General features: G+C 42.1%; 1 protein-coding gene across 4 annotated transcripts in view; it reads right to left on the reverse strand.

Moving 5' to 3' along the window:
- Positions 1-1,673: 1,673 nt before the first annotated feature.
- Positions 1,674-19,046, reverse strand: part of WDPCP (WD repeat containing planar cell polarity effector) — a 209,634-nt gene continuing 192,261 nt past the window's right edge. For all 4 annotated transcript variants that reach the window (XM_069955284.1, XM_069955283.1, XM_069955286.1 and 1 more), the window contains 3 exons: positions 7,494-7,573; positions 2,743-2,765; positions 1,674-1,837 (listed from right to left, as the gene is read on the reverse strand). In XM_069955284.1, the coding sequence (XP_069811385.1) occupies positions 1,784-1,837; positions 2,743-2,765; positions 7,494-7,573 (157 nt within the window). In that variant the 3' untranslated portion in view covers positions 1,674-1,783. The remainder of the gene's footprint in view (positions 1,838-2,742; positions 2,766-7,493; positions 7,574-19,046) is intronic.

A 19,046-nucleotide genomic window follows, 5' to 3' on the forward strand; every position in this document is an offset into this window, starting at 1 on the left:
AGCTATACTTACTGTATCCAGGTCCAGTCTCCTGAAGGCAGCTATATAACAGCTATACTTACTGTATCCAGGTCCAGTCTCCTGAAGGCAGCTATATAACAGCTATACTTACTGTATCCAGGTCCAGTCTCCTAAAGGCAGCTATATAACAATGCTATACTTACGGTAAAATACCAGAGCGCACACAGTGTAAAAAAACTGTGTAAAAAAAATAACATGACATAATTTAGGACCATGCATTATGTCTGTTCTTTGACTATTATATAATACTTTCATAAAATAGTGTGTGAACATCTCCTAAAGGTATGCTGACATTACGCAGATTGTCTATCAAATACAATCTTCCAAAAAAAACCAAAACCTATGTATTTTAAATTATTTGTAGATCGGTTTCAGAAGCTCAACAGCGCATGTGCATCGTGTGAACATACTTTAACAGAGAGGGTACAATATCATATAGATTTTAAACTGTATACTGTATCTGTCTATGCTCTATAGCTCAGATCTTATATTATATATGTATATATTTTTTAGAATTGACAAAGGGCCAAGTAAATATAACACCATCTGTTTCTTATTTCTTCTCTGTAGCGACGTCTGCTGCATAATCCTAATGTTTCTAAGCTTATAAGAACCGACATAAGTCGAGCGATTACGCCCTAAGTACTGTTTAATACAGACGTCCACACAAGATACTTGCACACAATTCCAGGAGGTTATTTTATGAGCGCTCCCCTCGCCTCTCTGACATTTATTGTCAGGGAACAGACTGTTAGATTATACCTGGCTCTGCCCCGTTGCCGGACAACTTATTGTTAGAGCCATAAATAATTAAGCCTCGGCTGATAGAGTTGTCTATGATTTCATCCGCGTAGAATAGAATATATTTTAATGAGCAACGAGAGGCCGGGGTGCGACTGTACAAAATAGCCGGATTCTTTGCCGCGTTCCATAACAAATAGTCGCCGGTAAATTATTTTACAGAACGCGGTCTCTCACATGTGTCAATAAAAAATACATTTATCCCCCGTTTGCCTGAATACAAAATGAAAACGATATCACGGGAAAAAAAAACCTGCTATTTCTTTCATTTCACAGGATTGTATAATGGCGGAGAAAGGTTAACACTTCTGCATAATTTCTTTTGGGAAGTAGAAGGAAGATCAAATTGGAATGCTGGATAAAAGGACTTTATATGTTTCTTAAAGGAAAAATAATGGTTATTTGAGCAAGATTATAGTTCTAGATTAGGAAAATTGAGAGCTTGCTTAGCAAAAGGCTTCTGCCTGCGAACGGCTGCTCTTTCATGGAGGTATTCTAAAGGAAGATGTTATCTCCTAGTATCTCAATAGAATGCCTTTCACTGACTTAAGTGGAAGTCAAATCTGCATTACAAGGGTGGATTGCTAGAACAGAGAGATAATTTGCAGGAAATGCAAAAATATCTTATCGGGGTGACGGAGGGGTTTTCGACATGGTTACATGTTAATGACATCAACATTCCCACTTCATACAATCCACATGCACTGAAAAAGGGGGGGCTGGGGAACAAGGTGAGAAAGCGTCACAGGCCACCCCGGCATTATGTGTGCAGGTTTAGATGGGGATATCTTATGTGGGAGTCATGGATATGATAAAGGATATAAAATACACCTTGAGTCTATAGGGTATACAGTTTATTTATTTAAAAAGTACAAAATGTATCAAATTTACAATTACTAAAAACTTGATTGAAAATAAAAGTATTAAACATGAATATTATAATTGCAGGTTTCTTCTTATATTACACCAAACCAAAGTGCACAACTTTCAGGGAGCCGCCGCCGCCGCCAGGGTCCTGAAAAAGTCAAAGTGATGCATTTCGCTAAATCAGAAAACTAAGATTATGTTCACTGACATTAATGATACCTTTATGGTCTACATATTTTCATGTGTGAATTTTAAATACAATTAAAGGGGTGTTCCAGTTAAATTCCATATTTTTTTTTTACAATTTTTTAAATTAAGTTATATAATTTTGTATACATTATTACCAATAGCTGTGTCAGGAACTGCGGGACTGCTCAAGCAGCTGCAGCACTGCTGACACAAGCAGCTTCCCAAGTGTAATGTCTATTTTAACAAGAACATGAATCAGAATAGACATCAGGGGAGGCTCGGCATCACTAGCATTAGGGATATTTAACTGTGCTGGGACCAGGGCTTGTGCAGCCCGGCAGTTTCCAATAGCCACTGGTAGCAGCAGAGGAGACATGTTGCCCCTTACTGCTGCCAATCAATGTAAGGCTGGGTTCACACTACGTATATTTGAGGCTGTATGTTTGAGGCTGTATAGCAACCAAAACCAGGAGTGGATTAAAAACACAGAAAGGCTATGTTCACATAATGTTGTAATTGAGTGGATGGCCGTCATTTAATTGCAAATATTTGCTGTTATTTTAAAACAACGGCTGTTATATTGAAATAATGGAAGTTATTTACCGTTATATGGCGGCCATCCACTCAATTTCACCATTGTGTGAACATATCCTTTCTGGGTTTTCAATCCACTCCTGGTTTTGGTTGCTATGAGGACCTGACATGAGGACCAAATACAGCCTGAAATATACATAGTGTGAACCCAGCCCCCAGATGTAAAACCAAATCACTTTATACTTTAATTTAACACAATAATACTAAATTTACGGTCGTAGTTATATTTTATCATCTTCTCCCAAAATCATTAAGATATAATGCGCTCACCTCTCTTGCTGAATCCTCTTCCACTATAAAAGTAAAGAAATACAAGAAAACATCATAATGGAAATATTAGACCCTTTCACTGCTTGACTTACTACAATAAAAGTCTCTCCAATAGTTTTTGGTGTCAGGATGTGTTACACTTTATCAGGAGAGAAGATACCTGTATAAGAGCAATGACGTACAGGCGTACCTGGTGCTGCTAGAGTCCAGGAAAACAGGGATACAGCCTATTGTCTATGGCATGCAAAGTATATGTCCTGCTCCACCAAAAAGTAGTTTCTTTTTTTAAAGGAGAACTGTTAGCAGGTTAGACGAATCTAAGCTGCGGATATCCTCGTATTGCACGGAAGACGCAAAGAAGGATCGTATGTCTCTTCCCTTCATTCTCGGCGCTGTTCCCATGCTGTTAGCAGTGTAAATGATCCGGAGCACCGTTAGGAGCACTGTCCCGCCCCCAGAGCAGAGGCCGAGTCTTTGGGGGTGGGGCAGTGCTCCTAACGGTGCTCTGGACAAATTACACTGCTAACAGCAACAGAACGGCCCTGAGGAGGAAGGTAAGAGACATACCATAAGAGATATACCATCATCCTCAGCACCTCATGCACAATAGGGACATAGTTCCCTTTTAAAAAGTAAATGCACCCTAGTCCTACAAGTCAGGTCCTCTCAAAGAAGGGTAGAAATGTATATATTATAAAGTTACTGAATATCCTTCACCAGACGTCTGGTCCCCACTAGGGATGGTGTTCTCAAAGAGGTTATATATATTGGAGAGGATTCCTTGTATAGAAAATAAAAAAACTCCACTAAGATACAATAGAAAAAGGCAATTGACATTTACAGCACAAACCTCTGGTAGGTTGAACCAGTAGCTGCCAGGTGGACAATAACACATCTCAAGATGTCTTGCAGCACTTCACACAACTTAAGCCCATGAGTGTTTTTCTTTCTGGGTGTGGGCGTTTGATGCTTACAGTATGCATCTATGACTATAAGACTTGTATGAACATGACTGAAGTAACAAGTACCCCTTGGACATGACCAGTCCCATATGTCCGACCCCTAACATGGCACATGCCGTCAAGGTATACAGTATACACAAGCAAAGTACTCCACTGTTTGTATCGGTTAAAGAGGTTGTTCAACGTTCACCAAAATTTTTTTTTTTAAATCAACTGGTGTCAGAAAGTTATATAGAGTTGTAATTTACTTCCAGTACTTTTCAGCTGCTGTATGTCCTGCAGGAAGTGGTCTATTTCTCTCCAGTCTGATACAGTGCTCTCTGCTGCCACCTCAGTCCATGTCAGGAACTGTCCAGAGCAAATCCCCATAGAAAACCCCTCCTGCTCTCCAGACTGGAAAGAAACCACTTCCTGCAGGACATACAGGAGAGGCTAAATACTGGAAGACTGGAGATTTTTTAATAGTAGTAAATGACAAATCTCTGGCACTTTATGATACCAGTTGATTTAAAGAAAATTATTTAGTGAACTACCCCTTTAAGGTGATAGGAAATGAAGAGTAACTTGTAAGAGGAAATGTGCAACGTTCAATCAATGAAGGTTCACTATGCTGAATGAGAAGAGCAGACTATTATACGAGACTGCTATGGGGAGGAGATGTAGTTATATTGTGTGGCTGCCATCCTGACAGGGCAGTAATGCATTTGACCTGAAAATGTAAATGTTACTGTAGAGAATGTCATGTCTAAAGAGCCGATGTTGAAAGGATAGTCTTAAAAAAATGAAAGACTGTCAATGCCTGAACAGGATGTAGAGAGCGACCTGGGAGCCGGGGATAACACACCCTTCCCTTTCTCTGGCTGAAAGTGGGAGCAAGTCAATAGATAGTGTTTGCCAAATGACATAAAGCTTATGAAAACGGCATTTTTGAAGTGCAAGATTATTCTGACTTCAAGCTAGAACTTTATGGTTCATAATACGGGTACGGTGTTAGCAGACACAACAAGATTATTCCTCGCAAGAGGATATTGGCAGGATCTCTGCACTGCACAGAGAATACACAGGAACACCCTGAGGACATCTAGTCGGCAGGCAGGTGCTCGGAGGACGCTGGATGATTGGATTTCTGCTCCAAACACGGGACACCTTCTGCACTCCGCTTCCATCTAGCAGAGCACCTCTAAATGGTCCTTCATGTCTCCGGCCCTTTCTTCTCTGTAGTTCATCAAAGCTTAACATTTACAACATATTCTCAGTTTCTTCCTCCAAGTCTAAGACTCCTTTACTCAACGAGGAGGAAACAACAGGGGCCCGATTCACGGGCGGTTAACAATGTGATAGCAATCGATAGAGAAGTGGAGAAAAGGTTTCATCCAGTAAGCCCACCAATCCTCCGGATTCTATAGAGGATGGGAAACCCTATACGTGTATCTTACAGGAGCTTTGGAGCAAATACATTAAACCGTGTATTTTTTTTAATGTTATTTACGGATGTGTCCTGTAGTTATTTATACCGTTTTATAGCTGTTAGTTTAGGTAAGGACTCCAGTCTGTTAGTTTAGGTAAAGTTAGGTTAGTTTAGGTAAGGATTCAAATTGGTCATAAGAAAAATTTAGCAAAATATCACAACATGCTGTCAGATCCCTGAAAATGCTTCATTTACATAACTACAATATCTACATAACAATATCATTTTGTAGTTTTCAGTGTCTTGAACGCTGTTTTTATTTAGCAAAATGAAGAAAAAAAAGTAATGGGCACTCACCGACCTGTCCCAGACCGGAGGAAGCGCTCTGTGTGCGAAACGACTGCTGTCAGTCAGTGAGGACACACCTGCTTTAGCCTCTTCCCTCCCTGCATGTATGATACTTGCTTAATAAACTGAATCATTAATGCATCGGATTGGTGGGTGCCTGTGACTTTTTTTCCCGTCATTTTGCTAAATTCTTACATCACTGGAGAACCACCTTATTGTGTGTACTGAAGCCGCACGGCACTGCCTAATTCCATATATATAGAGCCTAGGTGCACGAGAACTGATTATAGTGCTATTCCCTCTCTTACCAGTGTAACTGGTTTTATTTTACTGGTACACTTCCAATTCAGCAAGAGAGGCAGATGAGAGACAGTAACAGTCTATGCTCCCACTACAGAATTATAGCAGAAAAAGTTGATAAATAACATCAATATTGACAGGTGGATGCCTATTCCTGCTCAGATCCTGTAGTGAGAATATAGAATTTTACTGTCTTTTTTTACTCTTCCCTGAACAGTCAGTTTGGCGGGGACTCCATGTAACCCCTCGATCACCTAGCCAATCTTTGTTTTTGCTTCTCATGTTTAAAAGGCCATAGTGCTTTAATATTTTCACCTAAGTCCCACAAGAGCGCTTATTTTTTGCAACACCAACTGTACTTTCCAATGACACACTTAATTTTTCTATAAAATATGCTGCAAAACAGAAAAAAGTTATTTGTGCAGTTCTGCTTTAAGATATTTGCCATGTTGTGACATGACATGATACCTATTGTTCCTCAAGTCACTGCGATTACAAGTCTATAGAGCTTTTTTTTTATTGGACTTTTTAATCATTGATAAATGTGTTTATATTTGCTCTATTGTTACCCTTATAACACCTTTATTTTTTGATCTATGGGGCTATTTGTGGCATCATTTTTGCGCCATGATCTGTACTTTTCATCTATAGCTTGCTTGCATAAAAGTGACTTTTTTGATGATCATTTTTTTCTGGATGTGATGTGACCAAAAATCTGCAATTTTTACTTTGGCACGTTTCTGATAAAGCAGAAAAAGGGGGGTGATTTATACTTTTATTATAGGATGGGATTTTTTTCTATACATTACAAAACCCTTTTCTTTTTCACTTATTTGTAGTCCCACATCCCATGATTGCTCATAGAAATCAATGCAATACCTATGTACTGCATTGATCGATGTTCTCTTCACTCAATTGCTATGGGCTGTTAAAGGCAGCCTATAGCAATCCCAGACTGAAGTGTTTTAACACCATTTAAATACTGCTGTCAGTTCAGTGTGTGTGTGTTGAATGTGTGTGGACAGGGGCAATAATCATACTTGGAGGATGTGAATATGAGGCTCGGGGGGCATGTGTGTGAAATTGGAGCTGTGGGGATGTGAATACAAGACTAAGAGGGTGTGAATCAGGTTCAGGGGAATGTCTTCAGGATCGGATAGGTGGGCACATATGTTATGTTATTTGATACTTGGCCCGAATACTTTATCAGCAGGTGGATGACCCCATTACGTTTTAAGCAGAATATTTTGCACTCAGAATTCTCCTATATCCCATTTACTGGGTAAATACAGTAGGGTGGAGTAATCATTTCCTTCTTATAAAGTGTCTGGATCTCCTCCTCTCAAACCTCGTACAGGACTTCATATAAATAAATGCATTTATGAATGATGTAAAAATACAAAAAATAAATAAATAGTGGATAGCATCTGCCTGTTTATAAGAGACAATAGCGGCAGTGGCGGAGTACCTCCCTGCATTTCATTCCCGGACTCCCCATGCACAAATAGGAGTAACATTAATTTACACTGCGCTGTGCTGCCTGTCCTAAATGTGTCTCTGTAATAGCGAAATAGATCTCTTAAGGCACGGTCCATGTCAGATAAAGCAGACATTGTGTGTGGCTTACATAAGATACATCCAGCTCATTCATTGCTCTCCGCAGGCTTCCCCAGCTCCCCCTGGTAACAAATTACATCACTCAAAGCATTAAACATCCACTTTCTGATTCATACCCCGATTCCAAGGTAGCGTTTTATTCAGAGATTCCGCGTAGACTTCAATTCCAATCTCCTTCTCTATGTGAACTATTTGTCTGTCAAAATACAAGAAAAAAAAAATACAAGAAAGAAGCGTTAATAAAGAGGTCGATCATCGGAAAGAAGCCTTTTATTTGTTTATAGCGCTGAGTGACGGACACGCTTGGTTCGGTCCGCCCTTTGTCGAGAGGCACAGCGTTCTGTCTGACCATATTCACTTTGCTGACTGGACTGTGGCCATGATGGCTCCAAGAAGATCAGTCTGCACCGTCCAGCTGGGAGGAGATGGACATTGCGCTCTTTGTGTCGCGGTGCGAATGACATCATTTCAGGGCCGGTCAGGATATTATTGGCATGGCTAATGAACAACACAGTCCTCAGCACCGTCATCTACAAATACCAAAGTCCTGGCGTACGCTGTAGTTACACAATATTCTGTGTGAGTGTGTGTGTTTGTGTGTAGGTGTGGGGGGGTGTAGGTGTAGGTGTGTGTGTGTGTGTGGGGGGGGGGGGGGTCATGCCACCCTTTTCTCTTGTTTTCCAGAATAGAGGAACTTGGTGTCTTCCTTAGGTGGGAAATAAGGACAACAAGGTCTCCTGATCCGGAAAGCAAATGGAAGGAACCAACACCGTTGGGGACTGGTTTAGTTTTTGTCCCCCTTTTGTTCTATGTACACCTTTCTTAATGGCTTTTTTTTAGTTAACTTTATGGTCCCTAAAGAAAAGCATAAACATTATTGAGAGTTACAGTATATAGACATATCCAAGGTTTGCATATATTTATACATGTATTTTTGGGTCAGACAAGCCAGAGACTATAGGTTCAACCTACAACAGTGAGCGCACACTGAATAAATTGAAAATAAAGCAGATGGAGTGCGAGCTACTTCAATAAAAAATACATGTAATAAACCAAAAAAGCAAGCCTGAAGGAAGAAAATGCTCAGCACATCCGAAATAATACACAAAATATACTTTATTAAATAATTGCAGATAAAAACACAAAAAGAAGAAAGAAGCTGTATACAGCGATTAAAACCAACTACATTCAGTCAACCCTCAAACCGAGGTCCTCCACATGAATAAATCATGCTTTGAAGGTCCAGCACCCCTCACTGATATCAAGATACAAGTATACAATGCATGCATAGGTAATGGTACAAAGCAAATAACATATAAAAATGAAACATACACACAATGACCAAACACATGCACTATTGTACAAACCAAGATAAAGGAATAGTGGAGGGATGAGAGTGACCCCGGTGCTACCCTTGCCCACGCGTTCCGTCAGCAAGTTCAAGCGACCCCCCCGCCCGTCCCGTCGCCCACCCGTCCGGTCCGAGGCCCTGTCCTGCCAAAGCGCCTATTGAGTTCTGTTGAACACAAACCTTAATTTAACTGCCCTGAAAGTAAGCGGTGATCCCCTTTTTGGGGACCGTTTACAGCCCAAAATATGACTTAATGTTTGAACTTTGATGTATAATTTATAATTTATAATTTGGCTCATGATATGCCTCAAATCAAAAAAGGCAAAAAATACTTTTGTAATTTTTTTTGGGGGGGGCAAATTTTTAATGTAACAAACAGCTTTTTTTGAGCTGTAAAATGACTACTTGAAAACCAGTGTGTGAACATAGCCCGTGAGTCCATACACTGCGATCCTCTCTGATCAGAGCCGGTACAGCGCCGAGTCCTTTTCTCCCTACCTTCCAGCGATCACTATGATTCCTCAGAAGTTTTCTGGAATTACGGCTACACAGAGGACAGAGCTCACACACTATTACCTGCTAAGTTGGAGGCGTGCTCCAGTTACACAGCGGCCCCGTTCTCCATGGTCGGTGTTAATGTGTCAGAGGACAGCCGGCATTAGACATGCTCATTGCCGTATTCACAATATGCACACTAGCTTGGCCAAGCCGACATATGTGGAGGAAATCTGATTTCTGCCAAAGAGCAGCAACTCATTATTTTGCATGCTCCCAAAGGTTAATGTGTACTGAGTGCATGGTTGGCGATACAAAGGCACCGATCCATCTTTACGCATAGCAGTTAATTGGAGTATTTGGATGACAAAAGATTATGAAAACATGGCAGACAGAAGCCATATTGAGCCTGACAGAGCGATGATGAATGAATTTAATCTACTACCCATACAGCCTGGTGGAGAGACCTATATGCTGTACTGGTTAGCACACTTTCCAGAAGCTTTACCTCCTAGATAGAGGACTTTATTTTCCACTTTAAGTAAAATCTCATCTTTTTCCTGTACAGACATGACTGATACCATCATCTCTAATATAGATGACATCCTCTTTATAGGGAATGTGTCATCAGTAAATGACTTACTGTATAAATTATGTTTTTTTTGAGACATTTTTTTTCTAATGTTCCATTTTTCCATCTATATTATATAATAATCCTGATATCTTGCAGTTCTCATTCTCACCACTGGGGCTAAAACTAAGCTGAGACTTCCTGTTGTGTCTGTGGTGATAAGAGGAGGCTGCTGTAAAGTGATCTGTGCAGCATTGCAGCGTTATGTGACACCAGTAGGTAGAGGAGACGATAGCAGCTCCCTGTGGAATGACCTCCTCACTGGTCACAGAGCGCGCTCAGTAATGTCTCACATTCATCTCAAGGGGACAGAGTCTGTCTATTGTTGTCTATGTCCACGAGGCTTGTTGTAAAGCATGTTACTGAATGCTGTTAAGAACAGCCATGGCAATATGGCCGCCCCCATAACAATGTACAAAAGGGGAAATAAAAAAAAGTCAGAAAATAGAAACATTAGAATAAAAGAACAAGTTTTAATATCGGACTCTAATCAGTAACAGAAAATCTAGGTGACACCTTCCCTTTAATATATAGCACAGATATATTGCATTCCAACTCTCACTGTTTGGTGAAAGATTAAAAAACAAAAGCATCTAGAGGTGAAGGCTCCCTGCGGTGCATTCACCTAAGGCTGGGTTTACATATATAAGTTGGCATCAGTTGCGTTTTTTGCCTAAAAACTGACCACAACTGATGCCAAAAATGCATCAGTTGTGATCAGTTTTTCTATCCTTCTTTTCATTAAAAACCATCAGTTTCCATCAGTTGTCATCAGTTTCCATCAGTTGTCACAAGTTGCTCTCATCAGTTGCCATTTTTTTTCCAAGTATGTTTTCCTGTCATTTTCAATGGGATTTGCGGGGGAGCTCACGGGGGCTATATACTAATTGGGGGAGCTCACAGGGGGCTATATACTACAAGGGGAGAGCGCACAGGGGGGCTATATACTACTGGAGGAGAAACAGGGGGGGCGATATACTACTGGGGGACCAAGGGGGGACTATAGGGGAGGGGGAGAGCACACAGGGGGAGAGATGTGTTTATTTTGTGCTACTATTTGCCTGAACGCCGGATGCCAGAGCCGAACGGCATGCGTCCTGCCCGGCGAGGCATCCGGCGCTCAATTCGATTGAATTGGTGCGGCGCCGCATCACCGGAGCGGCGGTCCGCCAGGACGCTGCAAGATGCGTCCTAACGCACCGACGGTCCGGCGATGTAGCGGCCACTAGTTCACCGCCGCACATTTTGAACGATCCCATTGAAAACAATGGGATCAGTTCAAAGATGCGTTTTCCGCCGCCGCACCGCCGGACATATGTAAACCCGGCCTAACTGTCATGTTATTATCATTCTTCAGAAATGAATAAGTATCAATAGTACAAGTGATTTTAAGAAACTCTGTAATAGGTTTTATAAAGCAAAAGAGTTTCCTTCTGTCCTTAGAAAGCTGCTTTCCTACCCCCCCCCCCCCCTCACTTCAGAAGAATTAGGATTTCTGTGTCCACTATGCTCTATGGAGGGGGGAGGGGGGAGTGAGCAAAGAGGAGGAAAAGCAGCACTGCACAGCACATCATCCTGCAATCTCATATCACCAAGCTCCCAGATAAGCACTGACCTTTTTGGCCTGTGAATCCAGTGTTTTAGGTGCCCAGACAGTCTCCAAACTGCACAGGCTGGTTCTCTCCTCTTTCTGCTCTCTCATACCCCGCCCCTCCACCCTCTATAGGTTATAATGGACTTAGCAAAGCCGTCTTTATTTTGCTTCTCTGTAATGAAGACGACTTTGCCTGATAATGAGCGGATAAGAAGTGTGTGTGTGTGTGTGTGGGGGGGGGGGGGGGGGGGGGCTGCAAGACAGCTTTTTGCCTAATAAAAAATCTATTACACAGTTTCTCAAAATCACTTGTACTATTGATTTCTGCAAAGCGTCAGTAACCCTTTCCATATATCTAAGAGAGGCATAGACACTGTATATAGGAGCAGATGACGTAACCCAGCTATACACTACTACAGTTGTTTCACTGATGGCGTTTTCCTTTGTTTGCATTGCACTTGCATTATAGATCCCGTATCTCTTCACCTGTTGTCTCCGAGGACACCAGATAGGACGCAGCGCGCAGAACATCAAACCGGACCTGCAGCTTTCTTATCCGCGCTCCCACATCTGGATACCATCTGCTTCACTTTTAACCACCTAGAAACTGGGATAGTGATTCACAAGTGGAAGTGACAAGGATTCCGGTTCTACGGGATTCCATCCTATCGGAATGATTGAAGTCATGAATGATTGGGTTTATTTCATCGTCTCAGCCTTGGTTACTTACTAAGCATTTTTTTATTATTATTTTACAGTAAAGCAAAGAAAAAAGACTGAGATTTGTGATATGAGACTGTGATATGTAAAGGAGAGTTTTAAGTTCTAGGTTCTTTGCTTCTGTCCCAGAAATCCCTAAAGGGACAATCCCCTCTCAGCTAATATAAATATACTTCTAGGACTCGACAAGTTAAATATTTTTGCACATACATTTATTTACCAAACTTGTTTCCTTCTCCTGATAGGCTGCTCTTCACCTTCTATTAACTACACTTTGTCTAGGTTACCGACCACCACTCTGCTCTAATAGCACTGCATAGGGTTAAAATATATATATATATATATATATATATATATATATATATATGTATGTATGTATATGTAGATAGATAGATAGATAGATATTGAACAGTATATATACATTATCTATCAATCCATCTCCTATCTATCTCAGTCTGACCACAGCTTTTAGAGCAGAGTGGTGGTTGGTAGCCAAGACAACGAGCTGTCAACAAAGGAAGGAAAAAAGCAGCATATCAGGAGACAATATCCATAGGGAATAAGTAATAAGACTGATCAGTGAATCTAGAGAATGTGGACAAGATAAAGCTCCATTCATTCTAGGGTCAATTATGTCCCTATTCTTGGGATCAGGGGGTCCCTGCTGGGACCCACACTAATCAGCTTGGTATCCCCTATCATATGGATAAGAGGATAACACACTTTTTCACAGGAAATTTTCAATCAGAATAAAATCCATATGTATTTTCTGGTAGTGTGACTTCCTTTTCTCTACCTGACAGAAGGGATCAATGAATATCACTTTTATCCCGTCCTCCATGATTGCTCCTACTGTTAAAGAGAACCAATCACGACAGGTTTTTTTTTTATTCCTGCATTTTATTCATTTTTTTTAATACAATTTTTGTAATTATAATTAATTTTGTAGGCCTGTTTTTCATTTATTCCCATTTTTCTTCACCGTTGCGCGCCGGCTCTTTTAAAAAAAACTGGCGCGCGACAGGAAACTCCTGGCATGCAGAGCGGCGGGCAGGGCTCCCACGAGCCTTTGCCCGCCGCTCTGTGAATACACAGCCATCTCACGCTATACAGCGCAAGATCGCTGTGTGTGTCTGTCCTGACTGGCCCTGTTAGTTTATTCCTGAAGATACAGATTGCCTTTGCAGTCTGTATCTTATACTTTACCTGATCTTCTCATTCGCTGCAGCAAGGCTGGCGCCGCCATCTTGATTATGTCACTTGCGTTCCAGCGGTGGAACCTAAGTGACGTAATCAAGATGGCGGCGCCTGCCTTGCTGAGCCGAAAAACAGGATTGGGTAAAGTATAAGATACAGACTGCAAAGGCAGTGTGTATCTTTATAGATAGATAGGGAGAGATGATAATAGGGGCAGTGAGTTTTAGGGGATAGGTTCTCTTCAAGACGTTAAAGGGGCACTCCTGCAAATAAATTTTTCTTTCAAATCAACTGGTGTCAGAAAGTTATATAGATTTGAAATGTAATTCTGTTAAGTATATACAAATGTATTATGTTAAAAGGAAGCCGAGGTTGATGGAGAAAGCCGATCCAGGTGGGAGAGATTGGGGACGGATTGCTGATGATAGCTGGGACAGTGCGATCAGTAATATGAATACAGTAGCACTAGGTGAGGGACATCGAGAATAGGCTGTATCTTACATTCTTTTTGTTTGATTCTGCTTGTTTTGTTCTGTATATTTATATTTATGACCGAGGTCTTTGGAGCACGGATGTCCGGGTCAAATTAATGCAATGTTCCTCCTCGCCATCTAAGAGCCATAGCGCTTTTCTTTTTCCACCTACAGGGCTGGTTGGGGTCATTTTTTTGCGAGATGATCGCTAGTTTTTATTAGTATAATATTGGTGTAAGAGAAAAATTTTGATCACTTTTTATAATTTTTTTCCTGATATATAATTTAAAAAAAAATCAGCCATAGAGCAATATTGTTATACAGTATTGTACAGTATTATACACTACAATATGTAAAATGTTTATTTATTTTTACATATTTTTATTTTTATAAAGGGCAAGGAGGTATTTTAAACTTTCATTTGGGCCTGGGGGGGGGGGGGGGGGGGGTTATAATGGTTTTTTAAATACTTTTAAACAACTTTTTCCGCAAGAGGTTTTCAGAGCAGGGCCACGCGGCGACCCCGCTCTGAGCCGCCGCGGTCCCGGGTGCCGTGTGTAGCCCAGGGCCGCGGCTATTAGCGGGCACGGTCCGATCGCTGCCCCCGCTAATACAGTAATCAGATGACAGCTGCATCCAATTACCCGATGCAGCACTTCCCTGGTGTCTAGTGGGGTGGATCGCTCCTCCGGGACTAACAATTCATTCTAAGCATGCCATTACCTTTTATTTCACCTTCCCCCAGTTCTGATCTGCTGCTTTCTGATGAAGACACAGAAAACTGTATCTGAGCTGTTCTCTCCGTCTCCCCTTCCTTTTGACACGGCTCATGTAAAAAAACATCCCTGACAGCTGTTTATAGACTGTCTGAAGCTGGTAGGGTAATCTCTGGTTAAGTTACTTGTGACCTTACTGTGATTAACCCTCCTGGCATTACAGAGTGCAGAAACAGTCGGCCAGGTTGGGCTCCTGGGATGTTATTTACATGAGCCATCTCAGAAAGGAAAGGGCAGCAGGGGGTTGAGTGCAGAGATGGACAAAACAGCTCAGATACAGTTTTCTATGTCTTTAGCAGAAATCAGCAGCTCAGAACTCGGGGAAGGAGGAGACAGATGATGAATTGTTAATTCCATGGGTGGGGGGTGATTCAACATATATTACCCAACCAGATAACCTCTTTAACCTAAAGCATTGCGATAATAACTACAAAACTTAAGATTGCCAGAGAAGAGGAGTGATAGCTGGTTCCTGATATCATCAGATACCTAAACTACTAAACTATATAGATAAATTATATTAATCATTTTATTAAAAAAACAAAAAACAAAACGTGGAGGAAAATGAACATTGTGTAGAATAATCACAGGCCATTTATGTTAATAGGAATCCTGTTATAATCAGAATAAGCAGTACGTTTCTTAGAATATCTAATGCCGTCTGACTACCATTAAACAAATCCTTCACAATACTTTTTTTTCTTTAATCTTCAGTAAAATTTCAGGCTAATCCCCCAGTATAATAAATGTCCTCGGGGGAAGGAGCCGGACAGAAGAAACCTTAAATACATATAATATATGCAATGAATGGGGTTATTACGCTCTTCACCTTGTGTATTTAGTTGACTGGTCGGGACAGCCGGCATGGGATGGCTACTGGGGGCGCACAGATTCCTCTTTATAATACACAGATGTTACTGGGAACCTAAAGTAGCCACCGAGAGAGACCAGATCCGTCCCTTGTCCCTGTGGGCTTTGTGTCTATACAGTCAGGGGCTGGGAAGCAGGTTATAGTAACAAACAACAACTATGCTCTCTGTCAGATTCATCCTAAAAGTTACCGGTTTTACAAAACAATTGAACCCCCCCGATTTTTTTTTTTTCAAATCAACTAGTCCCAGCAAATGCAAGAGATTTGTAATTTAATTCTATATTTTTTTTTTTAAATCCAATCTTGCAGTACCTATCAGCTGCTGTATGTCTTGCAGGAAGTGGTGTATTTTCTCCAGTCTGACACAGTGCTCTCTGCTGCCACCTCTGTCCACGTCAGAAACTGTCCAGAGCAGTAGCAAATCCCCATAGAAAACCTCTCCTGCTCTCCATACTGGAAAGAATACACAACTTCCTGCAGGACAAACAGCAGCTGATAATTACTGGAAGACAAGATTTTTTTTTTCCATAGAAGTAAATGAAAAATCTCTAGCCCTTTCTGGCACCAGTTGATTTGAAAGATTTGGTGAACAATCCCTTTAATTTTTTTATAGGGTTAAATCCCTTGCTGCTACTGTTCCTATTTCTCATGGGATGAATAGGAATAGGAATGAATAGGAAGAATAACAGCAGAAGAGCACAATGCAGGGGTCTCAGAAATGAGGCTCCACAATAGTTGTTTTATGGGTAATTTACTAAATCAGACATGTTAGGAGAGCTGCGCTCCGACTACTGGAGAAGCTGATGAAGAAGCTGAGGGAAGTTTTAAAATCTATGGATCCTATTAGGCAAAGTGATTCCCCCCCCCTCTGATTAACGATGGCAAACGGGTGCGAATGACCTGAAATCATTCACCATAATACACAGAACAATAGTCGTCAGCTACAATCGCAATTACAATTGTTTGTACTTTCTAGACTACAAACGGTCATAGTAACGGACAAACGGTGTGTACATACCCCGAAAGATCTGCGGACGATTAGCGAATGATTAAATTTCACTGTTGTTTTGTTTTTTTTGCAGAAATCGATAGTCCAGGCGATTTTAAGAAACTTTGTAATTGGGTTTATTAGGCAAATATGCCATTATCTGCATTCAAAAAGACTTTCCCCAGGTCGTCCCCCCCCCTCTCTCTCATCCACTGCTCATTATCAGGAAATCTCGACTTTTTTACCCCAGTCGGGCCCTGTGTAACCTATGGAGAGCGGAGGGGGGAGGAGGGAGATTAGTCGTCAGCTGAGAAAAAAGAATTACACAACGGGAGCTGTATGAAAGACGGTATTCAGAGGTCAGTGTTGATGTCACAGGAGATAGCCCGGTGATGTAGCTGTAAATTAACTCTTTGTTTTCCTGTTTTGGTGCCTTATCTCCCTCAACCCCTCCCCTCTCCATAGTGAACCATGAAGACAGGGGGGAGGGCTTCAAACTGATTTTTCATTATAAAAATGCATTTTTCGGCTAATAAACCCAATTACAAAGTGACACTTTAATGAGGATTTTAAATTCAGCTCAAAGGATGTGATCAATGACACATGAACACATTGTTGTTAGTTGCTTGATCGTTGCTGCATACACACGGGAAGATTGTCTCATACATTTGAACAATTTACCGATTTTTCACCCAATAATTTTCCCGGTGTAATAAGGCCCTAAGTCTGCCAGATTCTTGGTCTTGTAGATCAGCTTCTACTGACAACCGTGCAGGATCCTAGGCCGGACTGTGACTACAGCCCGGGAGCCATGACTACAGCCAGGGAGCCATGACTACAGCCAGGGAGCCATGACTACAGCCAGGGAGCCGTGACTACAGCCAGTGAGCCCTGACTACAGCCAGGGAGCCGTGACTACAGCCAGTGAGCCGTGACTACACTCCGGGAGCAGCAACTACAGCCCGGGAGCAGCAACTACAGCCCGGGAGCCGTGACTACACTCCGGGAGCCCTGACTACACTCCGGGAGCCCTGACTACAGCCTAAGAGCTGTGACTACACTCCGGGAGCCAAGACTACAGCCCGTGAGCCCTGACTACAGCCTAAGAGCTGTGACTACACTCCGGGAGCCGTGACTACAGTCCGGGAGCCCTGACTACAGCCTAAGAGCTGTGACTACACTCCGGGAGCCCTGACTACAGCCTAAGAGCTGTGACTACACTCCGGGAGCCCTGACTACAGCCTAAGAGCTGTGACTACACCCCGGGAGCCCTGACTACAGCCTAAGAGCTGTGACTACAGCCCGGGAGCCCTGACTACAGCCTAAGAGCTGTGACTACACCCCGGGAGCCCTGACTACAGCCTAAGAGCTGTGACTACACTCCGGGAGCCGTGACTACACCCCGGGAGCCCTGACTACAGCCTAAGAGCCGTGACTACAGCCCGGGAGCCATGACTGCAGCCCGGGAGCCATGACTACAGCCCGGGAGCCCTGACTACACCCCAGGAGCCCTGACTACACCCCGGAGCCGTGACTCTTCTTTCCCGACTCTGTGTAATGTGATCAGTCAGGCTGCATAGAGCCAGGACCGTATTAACAGCTGCTGCTGCCCTAGGCACTAAACCTGAAGACGCCCCATCTTGCGGAGCGTGGAGGAGAGTGGTTTCGCCCACATTCATTTCTCTACATGAAAAAAACATTGTCTGAATCGCATTTTTCCATGGTTTTTAACTGCTTAAAACATACATTTCCAGATTAAATCAATGATAAGAGCAGTCTGTATATTGTCTAAAGGAAATAGGTAGGTAATAGCTCCAGGCATCACAGCCACACCAGACCTGACCATACCTCCCCCCCCCTAAACACTCAGACCCGGACCGATCAAAACTTTTGACATGTCTCTATGTTGTCTCTATGACATCAAAAGTTTTGTAAAACGACAGGGACACTAACATAAAAACTTGATATAAACAATAGTAACATACATAGTAACATAGTAAATAAGGTTGAAAGAAGACAAGAGTCCATCAGGTTCAACCTAAGGAAATAGTACTGTGTTGATCTAGGGAAGGCAAAAACCCCTATGAGGCAAACGACAATTGCCCCATCACAGGGAGAAAACTCCCTCCCGACTCCAATGGCAACCAGAATAATCCCTGGATCAACGTATCACTGGAAATCTAATGCCCATAACTTGTAATATTATATTGGTCAAGAAAAGCATCCAGGCCTCCCTTGAACTTATTTAATGAATCGGCCATGACAACATCATGTGGCAGAGAGTTCCACAGTCGTACCGCTCGTACAGTAAAGAACCCGCGTCGATGCTGATGATGAAATCTTCTTTCCTCTAGACGTAGAGGATGCCCCCTTGTCATGCTTACAGACCTAGGAGTAAGGAGACCCCTACAAAAATCTCTGTACTGTCCATTCATATATTTGTACATTGTGATCAGATCGCCCCTAAGAAGTCTTTTTTCTAGCGTAAATAACCCCAAGCGTGATAACCTGTCCCGGTACTGTAACCCCCCCATTCCCTTAATGACCTTTGTTGCCCTCCTCTGCACCCGCTC

Source organism: Dendropsophus ebraccatus, chromosome 15, assembly GCF_027789765.1.
Source record: "Dendropsophus ebraccatus isolate aDenEbr1 chromosome 15, aDenEbr1.pat, whole genome shotgun sequence".
NCBI lineage: Eukaryota > Metazoa > Chordata > Amphibia > Anura > Hylidae > Dendropsophus > Dendropsophus ebraccatus.